This window comes from Epinephelus moara, chromosome 22 (assembly GCF_006386435.1).
Source record: "Epinephelus moara isolate mb chromosome 22, YSFRI_EMoa_1.0, whole genome shotgun sequence".
In the NCBI taxonomy this organism is placed as follows: Eukaryota; Metazoa; Chordata; class Actinopteri; order Perciformes; family Serranidae; genus Epinephelus; species Epinephelus moara.
Window position 1 is genome coordinate 41,430,876 of NC_065527.1, and position 23,317 is coordinate 41,454,192.

The 23,317-nt window shown below is 40.4% G+C and overlaps 1 protein-coding gene across 1 annotated transcript in view; it reads right to left on the reverse strand.

The window, feature by feature from the left end:
* nudcd1 (NudC domain containing 1) overlaps positions 1-23,317 on the reverse strand; it is a 73,080-nt gene that overhangs the window by 3,614 nt on the left and 46,149 nt on the right. Inside the window, exons 8-9 of the mRNA XM_050034409.1 lie at positions 22,148-22,273; positions 3,404-3,563 (exon numbers count right to left, since the gene is read on the reverse strand). Coding sequence (XP_049890366.1) covers positions 3,404-3,563; positions 22,148-22,273 — 286 coding nt within the window. The remainder of the gene's footprint in view (positions 1-3,403; positions 3,564-22,147; positions 22,274-23,317) is intronic.

Below are 23,317 nucleotides of genomic sequence, written 5' to 3' on the forward strand. Positions count from 1 at the left end.
CTTGATTGCAGTAGTTGCTGCTAAGGGTGGCCCAACCAGTTATTAGGTTTAGGGGGCAAACACTTTTTCACACAGGGCCATGTAGCTTTGGATTTTTTTCTTCCTCATTAATAAAACCCTTCATTTAAAAACTGCATTTTGTGTTTACTTGTGTTATCTTTGACTAATGTTTAAATTTGTTTGATGATCTGAAACATTTAAGTGTGGAAAACATGCAAAAAAGTAAGAAATCAGGAAGGGGGCAAACACTTTTTCACACCACTGTATACTGAAAATTGCTCTATTAATGTTACACAACAACAAGGTAAAAACAACTGGCAAGAATGCTGTTTCCAGTTCTGCAGACCTGAGGATGTGATTTTTTTTCTGTTTCACATCAGTGTGAATTAATTATTTTTTGTTTTTTGACTTAAAGCTACTCTTACCTTTCCTGCATTTCACACAGCACTTAGAAAAAATTTGAACATCCACAACTCACGCCTCCCTCCAAAGTCCCATCCCCCTCCTCCTCCTCCCTCCAAAGGCCTACTCCCCCCTCCTCCATTACATCCACATTATCTCTATGATAGACGTGGGCGTTGGCAAGGCAACGTTAGATACATGGAAGAGGAGAGCGAGTGTAACACGCCAAGAGAAGAGTAGAAGAGAAGAGGAGTAAAACACGCTGCTGATTGCTGAACGAAAGATAGTCAAACGCAACCCCGGAGTTTTTAAACTCAACCGCAGTCACTGATGACTGATGAGTTTTAGAATAAGGTTACAGTGCTAACGTTAGATAGTAGCGTTAACGTTACTAGTCAGTGGAAACGCACAAGGATCATAACATTAATGTTTCAGAGGCTACGCTACAGTAGGCTAACGTTAGCCATTAGCATTAGGGGAAGAGATGTTACGCCGGCGGTTATGTCAGTCAGAGGCCTCCATGTGGGGAAGACAGACATGACGCTCGGCCAATCATTGCATTCGGTCGGAGTTTTCTTAGAACCATATGAGAATGGTACAGTTATGAGTTTTTATCTCTGGTGGAATTCTATTTTTAGTGTGCCATCAGCTTATTAATAGCATTTTAACCTAAACAAAGAAAAGCATAAAATTTCCAGAAAGGTAAGTGTTGCTTTAACAACTGACAAAACAAGTTATTTGACGACATCACCTTAGGCTCTGGATAATTAAACAATAACCATTAGTTTAACTTCCGCCCTAAAAAAAAAATCTCATTAAAATCTGCAACACTGACATTGTCTTTCAATCTTTTTGTTCAGTTCTTCAGGTTAAAGGGACAGTTCACCCTATACCTGAAATGCGTTCAATTAGGGCGGCCCCTTGAAAGTCAGAGATTTGAATCATCAGTTAGAGTCTGCTCAGTAAACTGACATTGCTTCAAGGTTTTTTTTTTCCCACTAGTCTGTGTGCTGTGCAGTGTACTTCTGAGGATGGTCCCAGATTTTGCTGCAGAGTGAGCACTCTTGACTTTCACAATACTCTTTGGTACAGTCAGCAACGGACAAGATGCAGCAGCACAGAGAAGGAGAGGCTTTGCACTGTAAGGCTCAGACTGATGTTATCTCCTCTCTTTTGCCTAGAAGTGGTAAATTTACAGCTTACAGATACTGAATACAACACAGTCTCTGGCTTTTGTTTTTTGATTAATAAATAATAATCTAGATTGTAGATAATCTAGATTAATAAATAGCACGACAGGTAAGAGAAAAAATATGTAATTCTTATTTTAGGGTGAACTGTCCCTTTAAGGTATTTGAAAATCCCTTAAACTTCAATCATTTGCCTTCAGTGAGATGCGCACAACACGTTGGTATTTGCTAAATCTGAAGGTGACTTCACACCATGACAACAAGAGAGAGGACAAAAGACTTGAGGTTGGTGAACTGAGCTTTTGTTGGACGGAGGTCTCCATCACTGCTGAAAGACAAACTATCTTTCACTCTACTGATCTGATAAGCTATACTTCTTGTGCACTGAGATTTCCCATCTGACACCAGAGTTTTTCAATAACAGAAGAAAAGACGTTTTTCTCTACAGTTGCTGAACTCTGTCATTAAGACTGATAAGGTTAGTTTCACAAAATAATGTCGCCTCCTAGCACCTCAACCAGCACAATCAATACCAAACCCGTTACTCTACACAATGAACCTATTGTTTATTTCAACAGTGTAGAACTTATATTTTCTATATGAGAATATAGAAGCTTCAGACACTGGTTTAATATTTCCTCACTCATCTTTCTATTGCGTCGTATAAAGTCTTATATTGGTGTTCAACCATGCATGTATTCAGCCTATTTTCCTTTGAGCCTCACTGAGATAATTTCTGAAGATATCACTAGGGATCCATCTGCACTCTCAGATTGGATGATGTACCCCAAGAGATGTGCAGACTAAGCAGATTGTTAAAACTCTGTGGTATTAAAAAAAAAAAGACAAATGAAGATGTCATACCTGTAAAAGTGGAAAATTGAAAAAAAAAAATAACTTGTTGGAGATGCCATCGTTGAGGAGAGACAGATGAGTAGATAAATTAAATGAAGACAGAGATGGAAACAGAAGCGGCTCTAGAAATGAGAACACTGGCGGATGGCCTTAGTATCTGATTTGAGATGTGGAGTTAAATTAAAACAACAGTTTCAATACATCAGTCAGTGCCTAAGCTAGGAGGCACAATATTATCCAGTTACGTTTAATCATTCAGACCTCTTTGAATGGTTTATTTGCAGAGAAGAAGAGAGATCTGTTAATGGTCCTGTTTCCATATATTTCTTATTGTGTCCTTGTAGACTTTGAGCTGTATCAGTGAACTCCCCCTTGTCGTTAACTGCAGTTTTATTGCCGCCATTTAACACGTTCTGTCATCTACCCACTAGAGGCACAGCAGCATGACAGCGGATGTAAACAAAGTTAATAGCTGTAAGAATGAATAATTCAACTCAAGGCTGTCATGATTCATCAGAAATGGAAATTAGGGTAGACCTCTGCTGAGACTTTGCTGCCTTCATTTTCAAACCACTCCCATATACTGTGGCTGATATAACATTTCACATGACTTTAAGGATCACTGCCAAGTGATTTCATATAGGCATTATGTGTTCTACCAGCACAAGGATGCAGATGTAGGTGATGCGACAGACATTTCTACCAACTGCACAAGAAGACAAGTCTTTACTCATGAGACTTTAAGCGTCTTTTGTGGCATTTCACAGTAATGAAATGGCAATCTCAGGGACTGGGACTCTTTGGGGACGATATGATTCTCTGAGTAACCCTTAACAAAAGAGACATAACAAAACATGTCTAAAGGCTTCAACAGTGTGCTCTTACATCTAGATCCACTGTAGCAGGAGTTCACCTGGCTGTTTGTGTTTGCATGTGTTTGTTGTTGAAACTCATACCCAATGCGTTGAATGTAGCAATGTGCTCCCACATGTTACTGGGTTGGTTGGGACGAGGCTGCCACACCAGAGCGTCCACATCGTGTCTGAGGCAGAAACATGGCATTTCAGACGGGTTCACATCGACTGTGAACAGGTACTGATGGCTGCCGAGATTCACCTGGAGAGACACAGACAGAAATTTTACAAAAATGCAAATTATTGAACATTTTTGAGTAACATGGGAAGGACTGATTTTCTGATGGACCCTGGCATAATCAGTTGTGTGGAGCACACTCTGATCAGTTTTCCATCTATTTCTATTCTTTCTTTCATTCTTTTGTTTGTTCTGTTTCCTTTTCTTTCCTTCTTTCTTTCATTCCTAATTCATTCTTCCTTTCCTCCTTCCTCCTTTCTTTCCTTGTTTCTTCATTCCCTCTTTCCTCAATTTCCCCTTCCTTACTTCCTTCCTTTCTTTACTCTGTCCACCGTCCTTTAGTTCTTCTGTTTCTTTCTGTTTCTTCCCTTCCTTCCTTCCTTCCTCAATTCTTTCCTTCTTCCTCCTTCCTTTTGTCCTTACTTTCTCTCATTCTTATCTTTCCTTCTTTCGTCATTACTTTCTCCTTTCTTCCTTTTTTCCTCCCTTTTTTGTCCTTTCTTCTTTCCTCCCTTTCTCCTTGCTTTCTTTCTTTCTTCATTCCTTCCATCTTCCTTTTCTTTCCTCTTTGTCTGTGTTTTTTCATCCTCCCTTCCTTTTCTCCTTGCTTTCTGTCTGTTTCTTTACTTCTTTTTCTTTATCTTTCTTTCTTTCTGGTGCGTCAGTCACATGCTCAGGTCCTGGAAACATCAGCTGACACCAAAGGAACAATCTCTGTTAACTGACTATTGTAATGGTTCCCTTTGTCCTGATAATAATGATCCTTTTCCATTCCTGAAGATTGTGCGTGATTTTAAAAACTTTTCTGGATGTTTGTTAAATCTCAGTGAGTCACATGTCCAAGGTTTCAGTGTTCTAACAGGGAAAATAATGTACAGACTGATGGTCAAATTGTTAAACAAAGGTAAACTGAGTGGTTGTATTGGCACTCTGTGGAGAGCTCACCTGTCTTTGAGTGATGAGGTGAAGCCTGTGTGTGGAGCTTTGTACAAACCACCATTAACAAAGAGGGTTGGAGACCTACAGTGGAGAGTGTTGCACAGAGTTGTGGCTGTCAATGCTTTTGTGTATGTCGTAAATCCTAATGTTAATGACAACTGTCCTTTTTGCACCACAAGAGAGACTATTTTTCACAGTTTTTTAGATTGTTGCAGGCTCAGTTCACTGTTTGGTCTTTTAAAGAATTTATTCAGAGTGTTTGGTGAGGTCTTCTCTCAGCAGGCTTTTATTCTTGGGTTTAAATACAATCAGAAACATCGCACAAAGTGTCAGCTGTTTATTGGGTCAGGCAATAATGTCTATTTATGTGAGCAGAAAAAATAAAATAGAGCTCTCCTTAGACTGCGACACAAAAGCCATTTTCATTCGAATGCTCAAAGCCAGAATACAACTGGACTACAGTTATTATTGTGCTGTGAGAGATGTGAACACATTTATGGACATATGGGGCTACAAACATGTGTTATGTTCTGTAGAAACAGACCAACTTCTGTTTGGTCATGTGTTGGGATAAGTTTACTCCCTCTACACTCCCTCTTTACGCCCTAGTAATTTTTATGTTTCCTGACTGTTTAAAAAAACAACTAGTTAGTAAATAAAGGTTTCTCTAGACGTTTGTTCCCATGTGGTTAACAATATAATTAAATAGAGAGATTTCGGTCACTGTTGGTCACAGATCTCCTTCTTGCAATTTAGCGTGGCTTTTATGGGTGAGAAGCTGAACAGTTTGTGATAACAGCCATAAAAGTCCATGTATTTGTCCCACATTCACTTTACTTTGATGGATGTGCCTGACGAAATTGCATGTGTGCAGTCTAAATCTATTCTGGTCTGACTCCATTTGTTTTGGAGCTGAAATGACCGTTGCTGTGACATAATCGCTCCTTGACATCTGACTGTTCACACTGATCCCTCACTTGGAGTCAACCCACATCCAGCCAACTGCCAACATGTCTCAGAGGCTGTCAGGCAGCGCTGTCCTCCCCATCTCAATACACACTTGACAGGCATTGAAAATTCAGCACAAATCAGCACATATGTTGGTGGTTGATGGTTGCACGCAATGACAAGCCTTTTTAGCAGGCCATCACTCCTCCACTCTAAAACTCATTTTCTTGCCACTTGTGTTTCGACTTTGAGAGTGCGGCAGACGTTCACTCACGCTTTGGTAGAGCCTGCTTGTGAGAGCTGACTGACAATGACGCCAGTGAGGGCCCCGGTCATGATTTGTAAGCACTAAAAAAATAAAAACAAAAAATGACTACACTGATGATTCAAATCAGAAGATTTATCTGTCATGAAGGCAGAGTGTACACATGTGTCATAAACTCTAAGCTTCCTGCAAGTGATGTCAATGATTAGTTCCTCTCTCTGCACTGAGACCTGCTAATCAATCAGCGAAATTAGGGGAATGGGGCAGAGGGAAAGCTGCTGCAAAAACAACAGTAGCGGTATGAAGTGGTTGACAGCTACATGAATGTGCACAGATTTTTGCTCTGCCGTGCAGAGCTGACCATGTTGAACTTCTGGCAGTTGCTGCCTGGCTTTGGTCAATCAAACAGTAGGCATCTCTGAAGCAGAAAGAGGAAAAGATGACAAGATGGAGGAGCTGATAATACTGGTGTCTAAATACCTATAACATTTTCACCAAACTTAAAATGACTGGTAAATTGTCCAAATATGCAGAAGTCTTTGGTAATTTCAACTATTACTGTTGTCTTACTTCAGTATGCAGCTACAAGCTAGCTTCCACCAATGCTCACTGACACTGATATATATCTGTCACTAGAATTATTTAAAAATGCTATGGTCATGAAAAAGCTCTACACATGGTGGCTTTAAATAGTACATGGACCACCATTCTTACTTATTGTGGGAGTCTCCAGTGACATTTTGAAACTATTAAGCCCAACATTGTTTTCCATCTAAAAAGAAGCCTTGATTCTGATGCACTGAAAGACAGAAGAGGGCACCAAAATATGGGGCTGAAGAACTTGACACTCAATCCCATATGTAACAAAAAAACAAACAAATTGTTGATAAGCTTTTCTACTTTCAGAAAATCGCTCTGTCAATATCTTACACCTGAAATATAATAATATCCTTTGCTCTTATTCGTGGTTGCTGATGCTGGGTGGGAGTGGATATATTCTCAGGTATTACAGTTTTTATTTGATAAAGATCATTGGGAGCTGGAAACTCTCTGCCACCTTTATTAAGAATGACATTAGCCAGAAAAATAAATCTAGATTCTTAAACAAACTTGTTCTGTTTTCTTCCTCCAACTCCAGACATTTCAAAGTCAGTGACTCAGAACCATTATTGTATGACTCATATATTGCTCTACCTACAGTATACCTGGCCTTGGTCTTTGAAAATGAAACAATTTCTTCTAATACACTGCAGCTTGTTAATGCTCACATTTTAAAAAAGGGAAAATCCAATCGTGAGGCTTTTATCTTGTTATTTTACAGCACATATCTTCCAACAGCCTCTAGCCTGCTTTCCGCAGATTCATGTCTTTCACTTACAAACGATAGCAACCAGAAGAATCAAAACCTCTATAAAAAAGTTAATCCAAGCCAAACTAACAAGACAAACATAAAAGAAATCTCTCTTGTATTCTGCTTTTGGGTTTTTTCTTTTCTAACAAAGCCATCATTGAATGAGGAGGATTTAACTGCCAGCAGCAGAACAAAGCATCGGATTAAACTCTTGAATCCAGAATCTAAATTCCTCCTAATTCCTATGTTACCTGCTAAACCGAGATATGCTATTCAAAATAGAGAGCGATAAAAAACATGAAAGGCAAGCTCAGTTTTTTGGGGGCATGGGGTTTTTATTAAAGGGCACAGCAAAAACCCTTTCAGGTGTTCTCCTGTATACTGAAAGACTGCTAAATGTTTTTAATGCTTAGCAGAAACAGAATGGGGTTAACCTGTTTTGCCATTTGGGTCTTTTATGTCTGTTTAACACTTTGTGGTAAAACATGAAGTTTGCTTAACTCTATTGAAATGTTTTTCTTAGGGCTGTCAGCGTTAACGCGTTAATCACGATTAGATTAATGCAATCCATAACGCATTTATTTTTTTTAACTCGCATTTTAATTTTGCAAGACTTTTTGTCCCTTCTACTCACCCATAGTCGGCTCCTCTAGCTGCAGCGTCATGCTTCAAAGCGGCTTCCTGCAGTAAACTTACTGCGGTGATGGAAAGAAAGAGTGCTACTGGACTTTTGAACGGCTTGTTTAACGTTAAAAAACTTCCAGACGGTTCAGTTGACAAGTCAAAAGTAAAATGCAACCTGTGTCAAACGGAGTTTAACTACCACCGGAGTACGTCGAGTTTGAGTTACCACCTCCACGCTAAACACCCAGGTGCAGCCGGCGCACCCCAGCCAAGCGAGCCTCAGCTCCGCCAAAGTACCATTTTGGAATGTGGGAGTCGCCGCAGACCCATGGATGAAAGTACGTCGAAGAAGTTAACTAAAGCGATTGCTAAATGGGACCAGTCAACATCGTAGAAGACTCAGGTATTGTATTAAGTTGGTCTACATGGCACTTTTTTGAAAGAAAATACAAAAGGTCAAAAAGGAAATTCTTTCTTTGTGTTCATTTGATTCCCAATTAAGACACTCTGGTAAGAAATGCTTTACATTATGGGCTTAAAACTGCCTTGAAATGCAAAATAACAGAATTTTAAACATGCAGTTCAAAATGCAATTAACTATGGAAATTCTGCTATTAAAAAAATTAATTGTTTGACAGCCCTAGTTTCTGTATACCAACTCAATTTGCAATTATTTAAAGGTATCATGTTTTAGTGTACCTGCTATTCAAGTCCCCTTTATCGAAAATATTTTGCATTTTGTTTTGCTGACTAGGACAATGTCTAAAGTTGTTACTCAAATAGAAAAGTTTCCATGTCATTATTTTACATTTTTAGACAGAATAATATCTCTGAATCGCTGTACAAATCTGCAGTAATCTTCAGAAATTTTTTTTTTTTTTTCACCCAGGCAGCAAAACTTCAACTCTCATTATGGGAATCAGGAATTTCGGGGCTGCAGTAGCTTAGTCTGTAGTAGTGTTAGGCAAAGTCTGCTAAGGCATATTATAACATCCACAGTGAAACATCCCAATTGATGATGACATCGTTGTTTGGGGGGCGGGGCGCAAAAATCAACCATCCGGACCCAACCCACAAACTGCCAACTTTATGCCTTACAGTAGCACAAGTGTCAGATCTGAGGACTGAGACAAGGACAGAGACTGTTAGACCTAAGTGCCACGGTGCGCTCCAAGGTGTATCTCTTTTGAGACAGAGAGGGGGAAGAGAAGTCAAGTATGTTGTATTTGAGGGAGTTGGTAGTTCATGTGCCAAGATATCATCAAAACGTTATGGCCATACTAGACACATGTAGCATCTGGTGGCAATTTCTTTCATTCGCAGAGGTATTGAATGAAGTAAACAAAAAGGGTATCAAATTAAGTACTTTACTGGTATTAGTATAACTTTAGCAGTACTGGTGTTGGTACCAGTGTACCCATCCCTAGAAGTAATTTTTTTCTTTCAACCATGTCCCACCGCCAACTCCCACAGATGGAGTTGCTCTGTTGTCGTGCACAACTGTATGGTCACATGATGTGGTTGAAAACTTCAGAAACAATAGGGAATTTGAATGTTGTGCTGACAATTTTTTTTGTCATACAATACTGTCCATTGTCTTGTTGTACTGGTTGCATGACTGATGCACACGACATGAAGTACTACAGGTGGACTCTGTATAGGCAAGTACTCAGAATAAATGGCCTGTTCTCAGTCAGAAAAAAAGCTTTTAGTGGATACTCTTATTTTTTTTTTATCAAAGGGTTTATAGGCTTTGTAGGTAGAGGACAGGAAGTGAGGCGTTGGCATTATGAAGGCAGGAGCAAATGCATGTGTACACAGAGGCCAGATGTCTGTAATAACAGCTGAAATGCCAACTATCTGTCATCATCGCTTCCGTCATGTTCCTGTAAGGCTGCTGCTCACTCGCCTTTCAAGCAAGCAGACAGATTGTTGTTTATTTACACTCTTTCCTGCCCGAGACACTGAACTTTGTGTTTTGTTTGACTATAAAGACACTAGTTGAATCAAACAGCACTGTGATATGATGGCCTTTGATATCATTCAGTCTGGTCTGTGATCATAAATATGATATTAAATTCACCTTCCCTCACCGTGTCAATCTCTGATTTGATATTTAGTTTACTCTCTTAAATCAAAGGGGAAGAAACCACACTTTTTTAAAGCAGGTATAATTAAGTGTTTAACACAAACACTGCACAGTGCATTCACTGTGCTCGGAGATGCTGTCTGTGCTCTGCTATTGTAAGATATTGATTGGCTTGTGGGGTCACACCTGTCCAGGTTGACAGTGCCAACACGATGAAAGAAACACGTTTCACATCGTGTTTTATCACACTGGAATTAACAGAGTAAGTTCAGCACTGCCACGTTGTCACCCAGGATGATTCAAATAAACAATTAGCTTCCACAAAAACTGCAAAAAAAGATCTTTCTTGTAATTCAAACAATTAAAAGCAGGGCTCAACATTAAGGCTTGTCTGGGACAAGTGTAGATTTTTGTAAGGCAAGTGGAAGAGAAATTTTCTTGCCCCACTGGAAAATTTGGAAGTCATAAACAAAACTAGACCTGAGTTTTGTCATAAACATGTTTTGTGCAATCACAGTGACCTTTGACCCTTTGACCACCGCGTTATAATCAGTTAATTCTTGAGTCCAAGTTGACGTTTGTGCCAAATTTGGGGAAATGCCCTCAAGGCCTTTTTGAGATATTGTGCTCAAGAGAATGAGATGGCGCAAGGTCACAATGACTTGACCTTTTACTACCAAATTCTAATCAGCTATTTGTTGAGTCCAAGTGGCCATTTGTACCAAATTTGAAGAAATTCCCTCAAGATGTTCTTGAGATACCATGTTTACGAGAATGCAATGGGCAAGGTCACAGTGACTTCGACCTGTGACCACCAAATTCTGATCAGTTAATCATTGACTGGGGCGTCGGTAGAGTAGTGGATAGTGCCGGCGCCCCATGTACAGAGGCGACGCCTCGCTGCATCGGTCACAGGTTCGATTCCGGCTTGCAACCATTTGCTGCGTGTCACCCCCCGCTCTCTCTCTCACCCCATCTCACTCTGTCCTGTTCATTAAAGGCAAAAGCCCGAAAAAAAATAAAATAAAAAAGTTAATCGTTGACTCAAAGTGGATGTTTGTACCAAATTTGAAGAAAATCCCTCAAGGTGTTCTTGTGATATCGCTTTCACAAGAATGGGACGGATGGACAGATGGACAGACAAACACCACAAAAACATTATGCCTCCGGCCATGGCTATTACCAGCACAGAGGAGAGCTTTTTTTTTTTCTTTTTTTTTTACATATATATTTTTACTTCAAAACAGGCAAAATCATATAATCAAGTAATTACACAACATGAAAAACAAAAAAGTAGTACAAGGATACTCACTGACCATCCTAAAACAGATTTAAGGTTGCTGACCTGTTGTGACAACAAACCATGCACAGTTCTCTCCCAGTTGACAGCGACTTTAGGTGCCTCTCAACAAAACGAAGAAAGTGAATTATTGTCTTTTTCCCGGATGAGTGACTTTAGTGTCTGGAAAGGTGAAAGACAAATTTACAAGTGCCTTAAAAAGTTAATGTTGAGCCCTAGAAAGTGGAGAAGGTTAAGAATTTTTGCTTTGAATATCTCAACAGTCTCTCCTCTGTCAGGCTGTACTAAGGCAAAGTGTTACTTTGAGCTAAATGCTAACATCAGCATGCTAATATGCTCAAAATGACACTGTTAAGACACCGATGTTCAGCAGGTAGTTTACCATGTTCACCATCTTAGTTTAGTGTTAGCATGCTAACATTTTCTTATAAGCACTAAACACAAAGTACAGCAGAGGCTGCGGGAATGCCATTATTTTTGCAGATATTTGGGGGTTTTTTTTTAAATATTGCCAAAATTATAATTTTGACCTGGTAAGAATGCCAGGTGAAAAAATTAAAAAGAGGATCACCAGAACTATTTCAAGTCATCTTGATGGAATGGCTGTACCAAATTTCAAGGCACCCCATTCAACAAGGTATTGAAGTTATGTTTATTACACGGCTCTATTAAATACTGTATTCTGATTGGTCAGTCGCGGCATTCAGAGGTCTGATATTACTGTGTAATGACCGTTGCTATGTAGCCCAGCATTGCTAGGGACGCTGTCCTGACAACAGTTACTTTTTTATCGGGCTAACGTAGCCGTTACCGCTTCAAAATAATAATTTACAAGATACAAAGATGGAGTATTTTCATGATATAATTTTTAATATATTTGGTGAGCGTGAAAATCTTGAATCATGGTTACTGGCTGAAGATGAGAAGAATGCCGGAGAAGAGGGATGCTCAGAGGCGCACGGAAAAGAGAGGAGACACAAGATTGTGGATGACAGGGAGGTTGATCGTTGATCTTGATTCCCTGTAGCTATTGTAACGCAGATTCAGCCGTTGCCAGCAGTTTTTTTTTCTCTCCTCTCGATTTAATTTATAAATCAATAAAAATCGTATAATTAATCAATATTCTGTCTCAAATTATTTATTTAACTGATAATTAGCCGTGTAATAAGCGGGAATAGAACCCCGACGAGTTATTTTCCCAGTATTCACCGGCTCATTATACATTATCCCTTACACATATATATATATATACATATATATGTATATGTATGTGTGTGTGTGTGTGTGTGTGTGTGTGTGAATATATATATATATACACACAGTACCAGTCAAAAGTTTGGACACACCTTCTCATATAATGGTTTTACTTTTTTTTTTTTTTTTTTTCTACATTGTAGATTAATACTGAAGACATCCAAACTATGAAGGAACACATATGGAATTATGTACCAAACAAAAAAAGTGTTGAACAAACCAGAATATGTATTATATTTCAGACTCTTCAAAGTAGCCACCTTTTGCTTTGATGACAGCTTTGCACACTCTTGGCATTCTGTCAATCAGCTTCATGAGGTAGTCACCTGGAATGGTTTTCCAACAGTCTTGAAGAAGTTCCCAGAGGTGCTGAGCACTTGTTGGCTGCTTTGCCTTCTCTCTGCGGTCCAACTCATCCCAAACCATCTCAGTTGGGTTTAGGTCAGGTGACTGTGGAGGCCAGGTCATCTGTCGCAGCACTCAATCACTCTCTTTCTTGGTCAGATAGCCATTACATAGCTTGGAGGTGTGTTTGGGGTCACTGTCCTCTTGAAAAACAAATGATGGTCCCACTAAGCGCAAACCAGATGGGATGGCATGTCGGTGCAGAATACCATGGTAGCCATGCTGGTTAAGTGTGCCTTGGATTTTGAATGAATCACCAACAGTATCACTAGCAAAGCACCCCCATACCATCACACCTCCTCCTCCATGCTTCATGGTGGGAACCACGCATGTCGAAACCATCCGCTCACCTTTTCTGTGTCTCACAAAGACACGGCGGGTGGAACCAAAAATCTCAAATTTTGACTCATCAGACCAAAGGACAGATTTCCACTGGTCTAGTGTCCATTCCTTGTGTTTCTTGGCCCAAGCAATTCTCTTCCTGTTGTTGTTCTTCCTCAGAAGTGGCTTCTTTGCAGCACTTCAACCATGAAGGCCTGATTCACGCAGTCTCCTCTGAACAGTTGATGTTGAGATGTGTCTGCTACTTGAACTCTGTTAAGTATTTATGTGGGCTCTAATCTGAAGCTCTAAAGTTCTTGAAATTTTCCGGATTGGCTGACCTTCATGTCTTAAAGTAATGATGGACGGTTCTTGCCATAATAAGGATAAGAACAGTAGTCAAATAGGACTATTCACTGTATAGACCTTTGGACCAACCCTACCTCTGCACAACACAACTGATGGTCTCAAACACATTAAGAAGGCAAGACTTTCCAGAAATTAACTCTTGACAAGGCATACCTGTTAATTGAAAACCATTCCAGGTGACTACCTCATGAAGCTGACTGAGAGAATGCCAAGAGTGTCCAAAGCTGTCATCAAAGCAAAAGGTGGCTACTTTGAAGAATCTAAAATATAAAACATATTCTGGTTTGTTTAACACTTTTTTGTTTGCTACTTCCATGTGTTCCTTCATAGTTTGGATGTCTTCAGTATTAATCTACAATGTAGAAATAAAAAAAATTAAGAAAAACCATTGAATGAGAAGGTGTGTCCAAACTTTTGACTGGTACTGTATATATATATATATGTATATAGATATACACACATATATGTATATAATACATGTGATCAGTACAGGCATTAGGATTCATTGTCAGTACACCACGCATGTCTGCACTCGTGTTTCCCACAGGTCTGAAATACACTTGTGGTGGTAGCTGGCAGAAAGGGTTGGCATTACAGGGGGGCACAAAAATGGTCAAGGTAGAGCAAGGGGAGATTGTCCACTAGTTATCTGATTGCGAATGCTCTCTTGGGATAAAAAGATAAAGAAAAAAAATACTGCAATGGGTTGCAGAAAAACCTTGGGAAACATTACTGTTTAATGCAACCCATCAAATAACTGTGTAGATATTGTAGTCTGGTGGACCAACTGACCATCATTTATATCCCTAGATCAATGCTGCTACTTTGGCTAAAAATATTCAAACAATGCATAAGTTTTCAACAAATTCATTCACTAACACACAACATCACTTTCAAGTGACATCTGCATTTTCTGGTTTTCAGTGTACATTATCTCTATCTCTATCTTTCAGTAGCATTATCGGTAATCATAGGAAACTACATCTTCAGAGTTTCCTTAATCTGTGATAGCCAAAGCCTGCAGTAAATATAGTAACTAGATGTAAAGATACCCTCCATTGTAAAAAGGTATTACAGATATGGACGGGTATATGACTCACAGCTTCCCTCTGAGTAACACACATAAAAACCATTCTTCATCTTTTCAACTGGGATCAGATCCAAAGAGAAGCATGTCGACAAAAGGTGCCAAATTAACAGGCGGTGCCACAATTTTGAGCTGAAAGGTTTTATAAAAAAAAAAGGTCAGCATCTGTCCTAGTGGGCAGACAAGCCACTGAAGCATTAACGTGGATACAATGAGGGAAGGAAGCGAATAATAGAGAGGTAAGGCTCCCTGGACGAGATGCAGATAAACACATCCACACATGCACAACACACACACACCTGGAAGTACTCACATGGTTAAACACATATGGAACAACCAGACCCAACTGGCTGATGGTATGATTTAAATTCACCTTATTTAAGCTAGCAGATTGTGTGGCTGCACTATTTGCAGAGTTAATGGAGGGAGAAACATTAAAGGGCTTGTGTTCACATCAAGCCCCTCAGAAACACTGTACCTTATATTCAATATTCATCATTAGCCTTTCATTGCACAGTGAAAGGGTTTATTTTTGATCACCGTGAGAGTTTTGTGATGGGGAATTCTGAACCATAAACACAGAAATTATTTTGTGCAAATGAAACCGAGGAGCATCAGTGACAGACATTCACTAATGTTCATAAATGAATAGAGCTTTTACAAACTGCCACATATCTGCTTTGGGAAAAGAAAAACATTCACTTATCATTACCATTATTCTGTATTTCCAAAATATGGAGGAAAGGTTAAAGCTGCATAAAAAATTGTTATGTAACAGATTATTTTTACTTGAATTTTTATGCAAAAAGCATACATGTCACTTTCTTCATAGAAAGATGAGTGGAAAACAAACTTCTAAGCCAAAAGAACTGTTAATATATCCATATTTCCTTAACAATCATGAGCCTGATTTCTCCTCTAAAATAGATCACCTTGTCTTCAAGGACGGCTGCAACATGTCACGTGTGTTTTTCACCTTGAGACAAATAATGGCAAGAGAGAGATTGCTTTTCCTCACACATTATGGACAGAGTGAAAAGACAGGCTCCCATCTTCCTCAGCAATTGCTGTTTTTGAGCAAAATCCTCTCAATGCCTTAGGTAAGTTGAAAACTAACAAATAATACAAGGCTGAGATTTCACTGTGCAGCATTCCACAATAAATGTCTGCAAAACTCCTTCATACTACAGCTTTTCCTGAAGGCTACTGCTGTAAAAACGGATGTGCCTTACATAACTCAACTGCATATCCCTTGTTGAGTAATGGAAAAGTTAAGTTCCTTATCTGCTACCTTGAGACTATGTCCATTCTGAAAACCACTGACCTTCTGTCAGTCGGTCCACCACTTTGGTCCAGATTGAAATAGCATTAATAACATTACACAAGCTAAAAATCAGCAAGCATTGTCACTGTGGGCATGTAAGCATGCTGACTGAAGCATTTAGCTCAAAGCACCACTGTACCAAAGTATAGCCCATGGACTGTATACAGTACAATAATGGATGTAGTCTCCCATTGATTTGTGGACTCTTGGTTTGAAGCTTCAATTTTGGCATTTTGGCTGTCCCCATCTTGGATTTTTGGAACCAGGGGTGACCATATTTGGATGAGGGGTGGAGGTGTGAAAGAGCAAGGGGTGGACTCGCAGAGTGTGGTGACGCCTTGCAGAAAGCCTGTCACTCAAAGCGGTCATGCCTTTAATAATGCAAAACTTTAAGCCTTGATAACATTTAAATTGGTGGGTTATACAAAAATTCACCCCCCATACAGCTGCCATTAATATTGAAATTAGCTATAAAGACCAAATCTATTTTTTTCTATCAGGCTGTAACATGTTTATTTCTGCTGTAATGTTGGGCATTTTAACATGGAGGTCTATGGGGACTGACGGGCTTTTGGAGCCAGCCTCAAGTGGCCATTCGATGAGCTGCACTGTTTGGCACTTCCGTTGTGACTTCATTTTTCAGGCCCAGACAGTGCTGCTTGGTACAGCCTCACAGAGCTGTCAGAGTCTTGTTGACAACTAAAGATAATAGTTATTGTTGGAGTATATGCTGAGGACAGACTGTAAACACTATTATGAATGCCAGCACTGGAGTTGATAAAATTCACTGTGACCTTTTTCTTAAGAGACTAACACCCACTGCAGCTGAAACAGACAGCTCATCAGAGTCTTTGATCAGAGTGTGGCAGAAAAATATCTATTTCAACACTTTGATAATGAGTAAAAGCCTCCTCTCATTCAGAGCATTTTTTATCAGATGGAATGATGCCATCTGGTAAAGGTCAACACATCCACGCCTTTCTCCACACAAAGCAAAGAGTCGATATGTGACTCAGCTGTGACCTGCACGACAATAGCAAAACCTGGAGATAACATGAAAAATTAAGGGGGGAAAAAACAAATATCTGGATATCAAATAGCAAACTCTATTTCCTCAGGAACCTAAAGAAGTTTGGCATGAATGCCAGCATCCTTAAAAACTTCTAAAGGTGCACCACTGAGAGTTTGCTGATGGGCTGCATCAGTCTGGTACAGGTACTGGTCTGCCCACAGCAGAACTCTGCAGAGAGCAGAATCACTACAGATAGTATTGTAGGCAGCACAGCACATCACTGGCAACTGTCTTCCATCCATTCAGGATATTTTTTGCAAGCAGTGCCTGCAGAAAATGCACATCATCATCAATCAAAGACCACAGCCACCCAGCACACAAACTATTCTCCTTGTTACCACCTGGTAGACAATACAGGAGCCTGACTGCACATCCACCAGACTTTAGAACAGTTTTACCACCAGGCCATCAGGCTTCTCGAATCATAAACCTATATTGCCAAATCATTTATCTGCTTAACTGCTGCACTATCTACAGTTTACAAAAGAATGCACTTTTAACATCACTGCTGCTTTTAAGCCTGGACTGCAACAAATCCTATGTGCAATACTGTTGTATACACTCGTCACTCATACAGAAATTCCTCTCTTTTTTATGTATGAATAAAGTAAATATGGTACATATATACACCAATCAGCCAAACATTAAAACCACTGGCAAGTTAAGTGAGTAACATTGATTGCCTTATTACAATGTAATGTTCTGCTGCAAAACCTTGGATTCTGGCATTAATGTGGATGCCACTCAACACAGTCCACCCACCAAAACACCACTGCAGATGAAGTGCAACCTTCTTGTCAGTGGCACTCCTCAAAGGCAGTGCCACCCAGCAGAGCAACGCACCATGCCACTCAATAAAAATTGTTCAGAAATCGTCTGAGGAACATGACACAGAGCTCAAGGCATTAACCTGGGCTCAAAATTCCCCAGATCCCAAGTGATCGAGCATTTGCAGGATGTGCCAGTACCCCAGAGGTACCCCCGATCCATGGTGGGGCCTCCTTGGATCAGACTTGGCTCTGACCTGTTGAGGCATGGACACAGGACCTCTGGGGATGTCCTTTGGTGTCTGGCACCGGTGTGTTGGCAGCGGGTCATTTGAGTCCTGTGGGTTGTGTGGTGGGGTACCAGCATGTCTTATGGATGCTCAATCAGATATGGATCTGGGGAATTCAGAGGCCTTGAGCTCTTTGTCACATTCCTAGGTTTACTCCTGAACAGTTTTTGAGGTGGTACTGCCATCAGGGAGTGCCACTGACATAAAGGGGTGTACTTGGTCCGGAATTGGGTTCGGGCGGCTGTGGCATTTCAGTTGGCATCCACATGAATGCCAGGACCAAAGGATACCCATTGGAATATTGCATTGTAACAAGATGATCGATGTTATTCGCTTCACGTGTAAGTAGTTTTAATGGCTAATGTGGCTAATCGGTGTATATAGCATGTACATGGTACTCATTCTGTTCTCTCATATCTCATTCCTTTTATCTCATTGCATCTGTGCAATGCTGTTAAATAAACTAGTCGCTTATCAATTCACACAACCCTTTCATGTATGTATATAGTGCTATATTTGATATTTTATTGTATATTTTATCTATTCATCCCATTTTATCTTACATCTTATTGTTATTTTATCTTATTTTATCTTTTATTGCAACTAGTGCTTTTATTGCTGAGCTGAGTTCTCTTCTCGTCTCGGAGGAGACACATAAATAACAGCACAGGTGCTCTGTTCATGGAAATGATAAACTTTGAAAATGCCTCATGTTCTAATGTTGATGATTTGTTGAACTCTGTTACTTCGAGTGTTTTGAATGTTCTGGACACCATTGCCCCTGTGAAGGTTAAAATGGTTAAAAATAAGCAGAAGGCGCCATGGAGGAATGACGACTCGGTCAGGGCACAGAAAAGGGAGTGCCGGAGGGCCGAGCGGAAATGGCGCAAGTCAAAGCTTCATGTTCATTATGAAATTTATAAAGAAAAGTTGTACGTGTTCAACCAGATCTTACGTAGAACAAGGGAGAGGTACTTTTCTGAAATTATTGGAAACTGCAGTAACAACTCGCGTGTCTTATTTGCAACAGTGAACAGATTAACAAACCCTCCAGCTCAACTGCCGTTGGAACTGATCTCCACATCTAAGTGTAATGAGTTTGCAGTATTCTTTTGCGACAAGGTTCAGACCATTAAAAATGCCATCAATTCCACAACACCAATAACAACCCTGCAGCCACCTAGACACTTAGAGCTGACTCATTTTGCACCTGTAACTGACAAAACTGTCCAAGAGATCATCACCAGTCTGAGTTCATCTACATGCTGCCTCGATGTGTTACCCACTAGATTTCTAAAGTCTGTGCTGAGCAGTTTGTTACCACCACTCGCTCACATAGTTAACATGTCACTACAATCTGGAACATTCCCAAAGGCCTTGAAAACTGCGGTCATAAAGCCTCTCCTAAAGAAGAGCAGTCTTGATGCCACAGTACTGAACAACTACCGGCCCATTTCAAATCTGCCATTTTTAGGCAAAGTCCTTGAGAAAGTTGTTTACCAACAGCTTACTGACTTTCTCCTAATGAACAACTCCTTTGATGTTTTCCAGTCAGGTTTTAGACCCCATCACAGCACTGAGACCGCTCTTATTAAGGTGACAAATGACATCCGCCTGAACACTGATGCAGGCAAAGTCTCAGTTTTAGTCCTGCTAGATCTGAGTGCTGCTTTTGACACTGTCGATCATGAGATCCTTTCACAGAGACTAGAGGACTGGGTGGGCATCTCTGGCACTGCCCTAAATTGGTTGAAGTCCTATCTAGAAGACAGGAAGTACTTTGTTGAAATTGGTAACTGTGTCTCAGACCACATGGCCTTGACCTGTGGGGTGCCCCAAGGGTCAATCCTGGGACCCCTTCTGTTCAATCTCTACATGCTGCCTTTAGGCCAGTTAATACAAAGTAATAATGTGTCCTACCACAATTATGCAGACGACACTCAGATCTATGTCTCACTGACAGCAGGTGAATATGGACCAGTGGATTCACTCTGTCACTGCATCCAACAGGTCAGTGTGTGGATGCAAAACAACTTTCTCCAGCTAAATTCAGACAAGACTGAAGTCATCGTATTTGGTCCACAGAAACAAAGAGAAAGTGTCAGCAGTCACCTCCAGTCTCTCTCTCTAAAACCTACAAATCAGGTTAGAAATCTCGGGGTAATAATGGACTCAGACTTGAACTTTAACAGCCACATCAAATCAATAACATCAGCAGCTTTTTACCATCTAAAAAACATTGCCAAAATCAAAGGTATAGTGTCTAAACCTGACTTGGAGAGACTTATCCATGCATTTGTCTCTAGTAGGTTAGACTACTGTAACGGCCTGCTCACTGGCCTCTCCAAACGGGCCGTAAGACAGCTGCAGTACATCCAGAATGCTGCTGCTCGGGTCCTGACCAGAACCAGGAAGTACGAGCACATTAGTCCTGTGCTCAGGTCTCTACACTGGCTTCCTGTGGCTCAGAGAATAGACTTTAAAGCAGCTCTGCTTGTGTACAAGTCTCTCCACGGCCTAGCACCAAAGTACATCTCTGACATGTTAGTGCCATATGAACCATCTCGGACTCTGAGGACCTCAGGGACCAGCCTCCTGCTGGTGCCCAGAGTCAGGACTAAACATGGGGAATCAGGATTCCAGTTTTATACAGCTAAAATCTGGAACAGTCTTTCTGAAGATGTGAGACAGGCCTCTACTCTGACAATGTTCAAATCTAGGCTCAAAACAGCTCTATTTCACTGTGCATATGACTCAAAGGATCTTATCTGCACTCTTCTCTTTTAAAGTTCATTTTATAATGATTATTTATGTTTTTATTTTGTATTGTGATTTTAATGCATTTTCTTGTTCTGTAAAGCACTTTGAATTACTTTGTGTACGAATTGTGCTCTACAAATAAACTTGTCTTGCCTTGCCTTGCCTTCTCTTGTCCAATACATTTCAAAGTACCACTGACCTTGTGTTAACCTTCATATGAAAGTAAGGGCCCTTTCACACCTACCTTGTTTGGTCCAGACTTTTAGACTTTTGGTTTGATCTGAACCAAAAATTACAGGTGTGAAACCTCCAATGGACCTCGGTCCAGACAAAACAGCCCAACGTTTGGCTGACAAAAAAAAGGATGTCCAGATCTTAATGAATCATGGTTTAATTCGTTTCTGGTGTGAAAACATTTTTTGGATGGTTCAGACTTTTGGACCAATTACAGCTAGGAAGTTTTAGCAGGCCAGTGTCAAGTGAGAGTAGTATAGCACCTCAGGCATAGTGTGTGTGTGTGTGTGTGTGTGTGTGTGTGTGTGTGTGTGTGTGTGTGTGTGTGTGTGTGTGTGTGTTGTTCAGCGACAGAGAGAGTGAGGGTGGCTTCACTCAAGAGCAGACAGGTGTTAGCAATCAGAGAGAGGAGAAATTAGTAAACTGGTAGTAAATTTACAGTGTTTCAGGTTTCAGTTTTTCCAGGAAGGACACAACATAACAAAATGAGCTGCAGTAGCACATGGGGAGAGGAGGAAATGACTTTGTGAAGAGTCAGTTGGAAAAACTCACAAAGTCTCTTTTTAATTATTTGCTGGGTGGATGAGAGAGAGGAAATACAAGACCACAGGAGAGCCTGTCTAAAAACCAATCAATGTCAAGTAAAGGGTGATGCAGCTCATGTAGGTGATTACTATAGAACATAGGTACATCATCTATAGTTCTTGCATAACTGCAATGTGAAACCAAAACTAACCGGATCAAATGTGTACCATATAACGAAAATGCAAACATTGTTTAGACCTTGGTTCGGCCATTCAGGTGCAAAAAGGCCCCAAAATTGAACGAAACCATGTGGCATGTTGTGCCTTGACGAATATATTCTCAGAATGAGCATTTATGAAAACACATGTCAGCTACAATGGTTCAGCTTCTTACTATTCGAGTCACAAGCAGGGGTGATGGAAATGGAGCGGGTGTGCCTGTTTCTTCTTTACTGGGCCTTTGTTGAGCTCTTTGGTCAAGTGGCTTGTTAAAGGACAAGGCTGGCGCTGGCTCGCTCACTGGGGGCAGGGCTGAATAACAGCATGCTCTTATAAAGGCAGTGAGCACCAGGTAACCAACAGTGTATTTGAGGAGAATGATGATGGAAGCAGCCGACAGAAATGACTGAAGGCTTAAAGGATCGGAGTATCAAAGTGTTTAGTGAAGGAGGTAGGTGTTACTCACCACCTGAGTGGGCTTAAGTGATTCTCCATCAAAGTGTGTGAGGCTGGAGCTGTCTTCTGGGAACCCATCACAGTCCTCCAGCTCCTGAGAGTTACAAGGGGGCTTGTCTCTGTCAGGGTTTCCATTCTGGATTTAAAAAAAAGGAGGAACAGGGAAACAAGACAGAGGCTACAGTTACACTTGTTTTGCATTTATTAACATGTAAAAGGCTTGATTTGCATTGAGGGCCTCAAGTGTACCTAGATGATACCAATGAAGTGTGAGGGCGAGAGAGGATGTGTCTAAAAATGCTGTCGAAAATGAGCCTGACGGTGACTCTGGTGACCCGAGTGTGATGATGTGTACAAGACGTCAGACAGAGGAGGGCTCAGAGCAGCTGAGGAGGGAAAGGACAGAGATGAGAGGCCTCCAAGGAGCGAGGGAGGATAAAAGCTTCAATAGGAAATGTTTGTGAGGTCATAAGAAGCCCTCCCGAGAAAAAAAAGCCAAAACCAAGCTTTGCTTCATGAAAGTTTTATGTTTGAGTAATATTTTCAAACACATCCTGCTGACTGATTTAATACAGCAGTAATTCATCAATAGTTCTGGGAGCTATGACGATATATACTGGGAAAATTAACTGTCAAACATTTTGCCACACTGTTTATACCAAGACATGTATCGCTGTAATATTTCCGGATGTATTTATCCATTGCAGACACTGTTCCAACTCAGTTAGCAGGTTTGTTTTATGACAATACTGGGTGTACAGGATTGTTGTTTTAATCATTTGTATCTAATCCATTGGATAAGGAAAACTACACAAGCCGAAAACGGCTGTGCCACACATCATTTTTTAATGCGGTATCTTGAGAAAATGAGATAATCAACCCCTCAAGAAAAATCGTCATCTCGAGTAAACCAACGTTGTTTTCTTGAGATAACAAGGTAATAACAAAAAAGGTTGTTTCCTCTTATTAAGTTATTTATAATGTATATCAGAGATCAGGAGTGCCACGCCACAATGCATAGCCTAGATGGCATCTTGACAACTGTAGCAACCGATTTAAGCCAAAAATGTCCAATCAAGGTGAACCCACTATTGATATTATTGATTGCGTCAGATGGTAATGGTGATGAAGTGGGCACAGAGTCTCTGTGCGCACAAAAGGACACAGCCTTTTGACTACA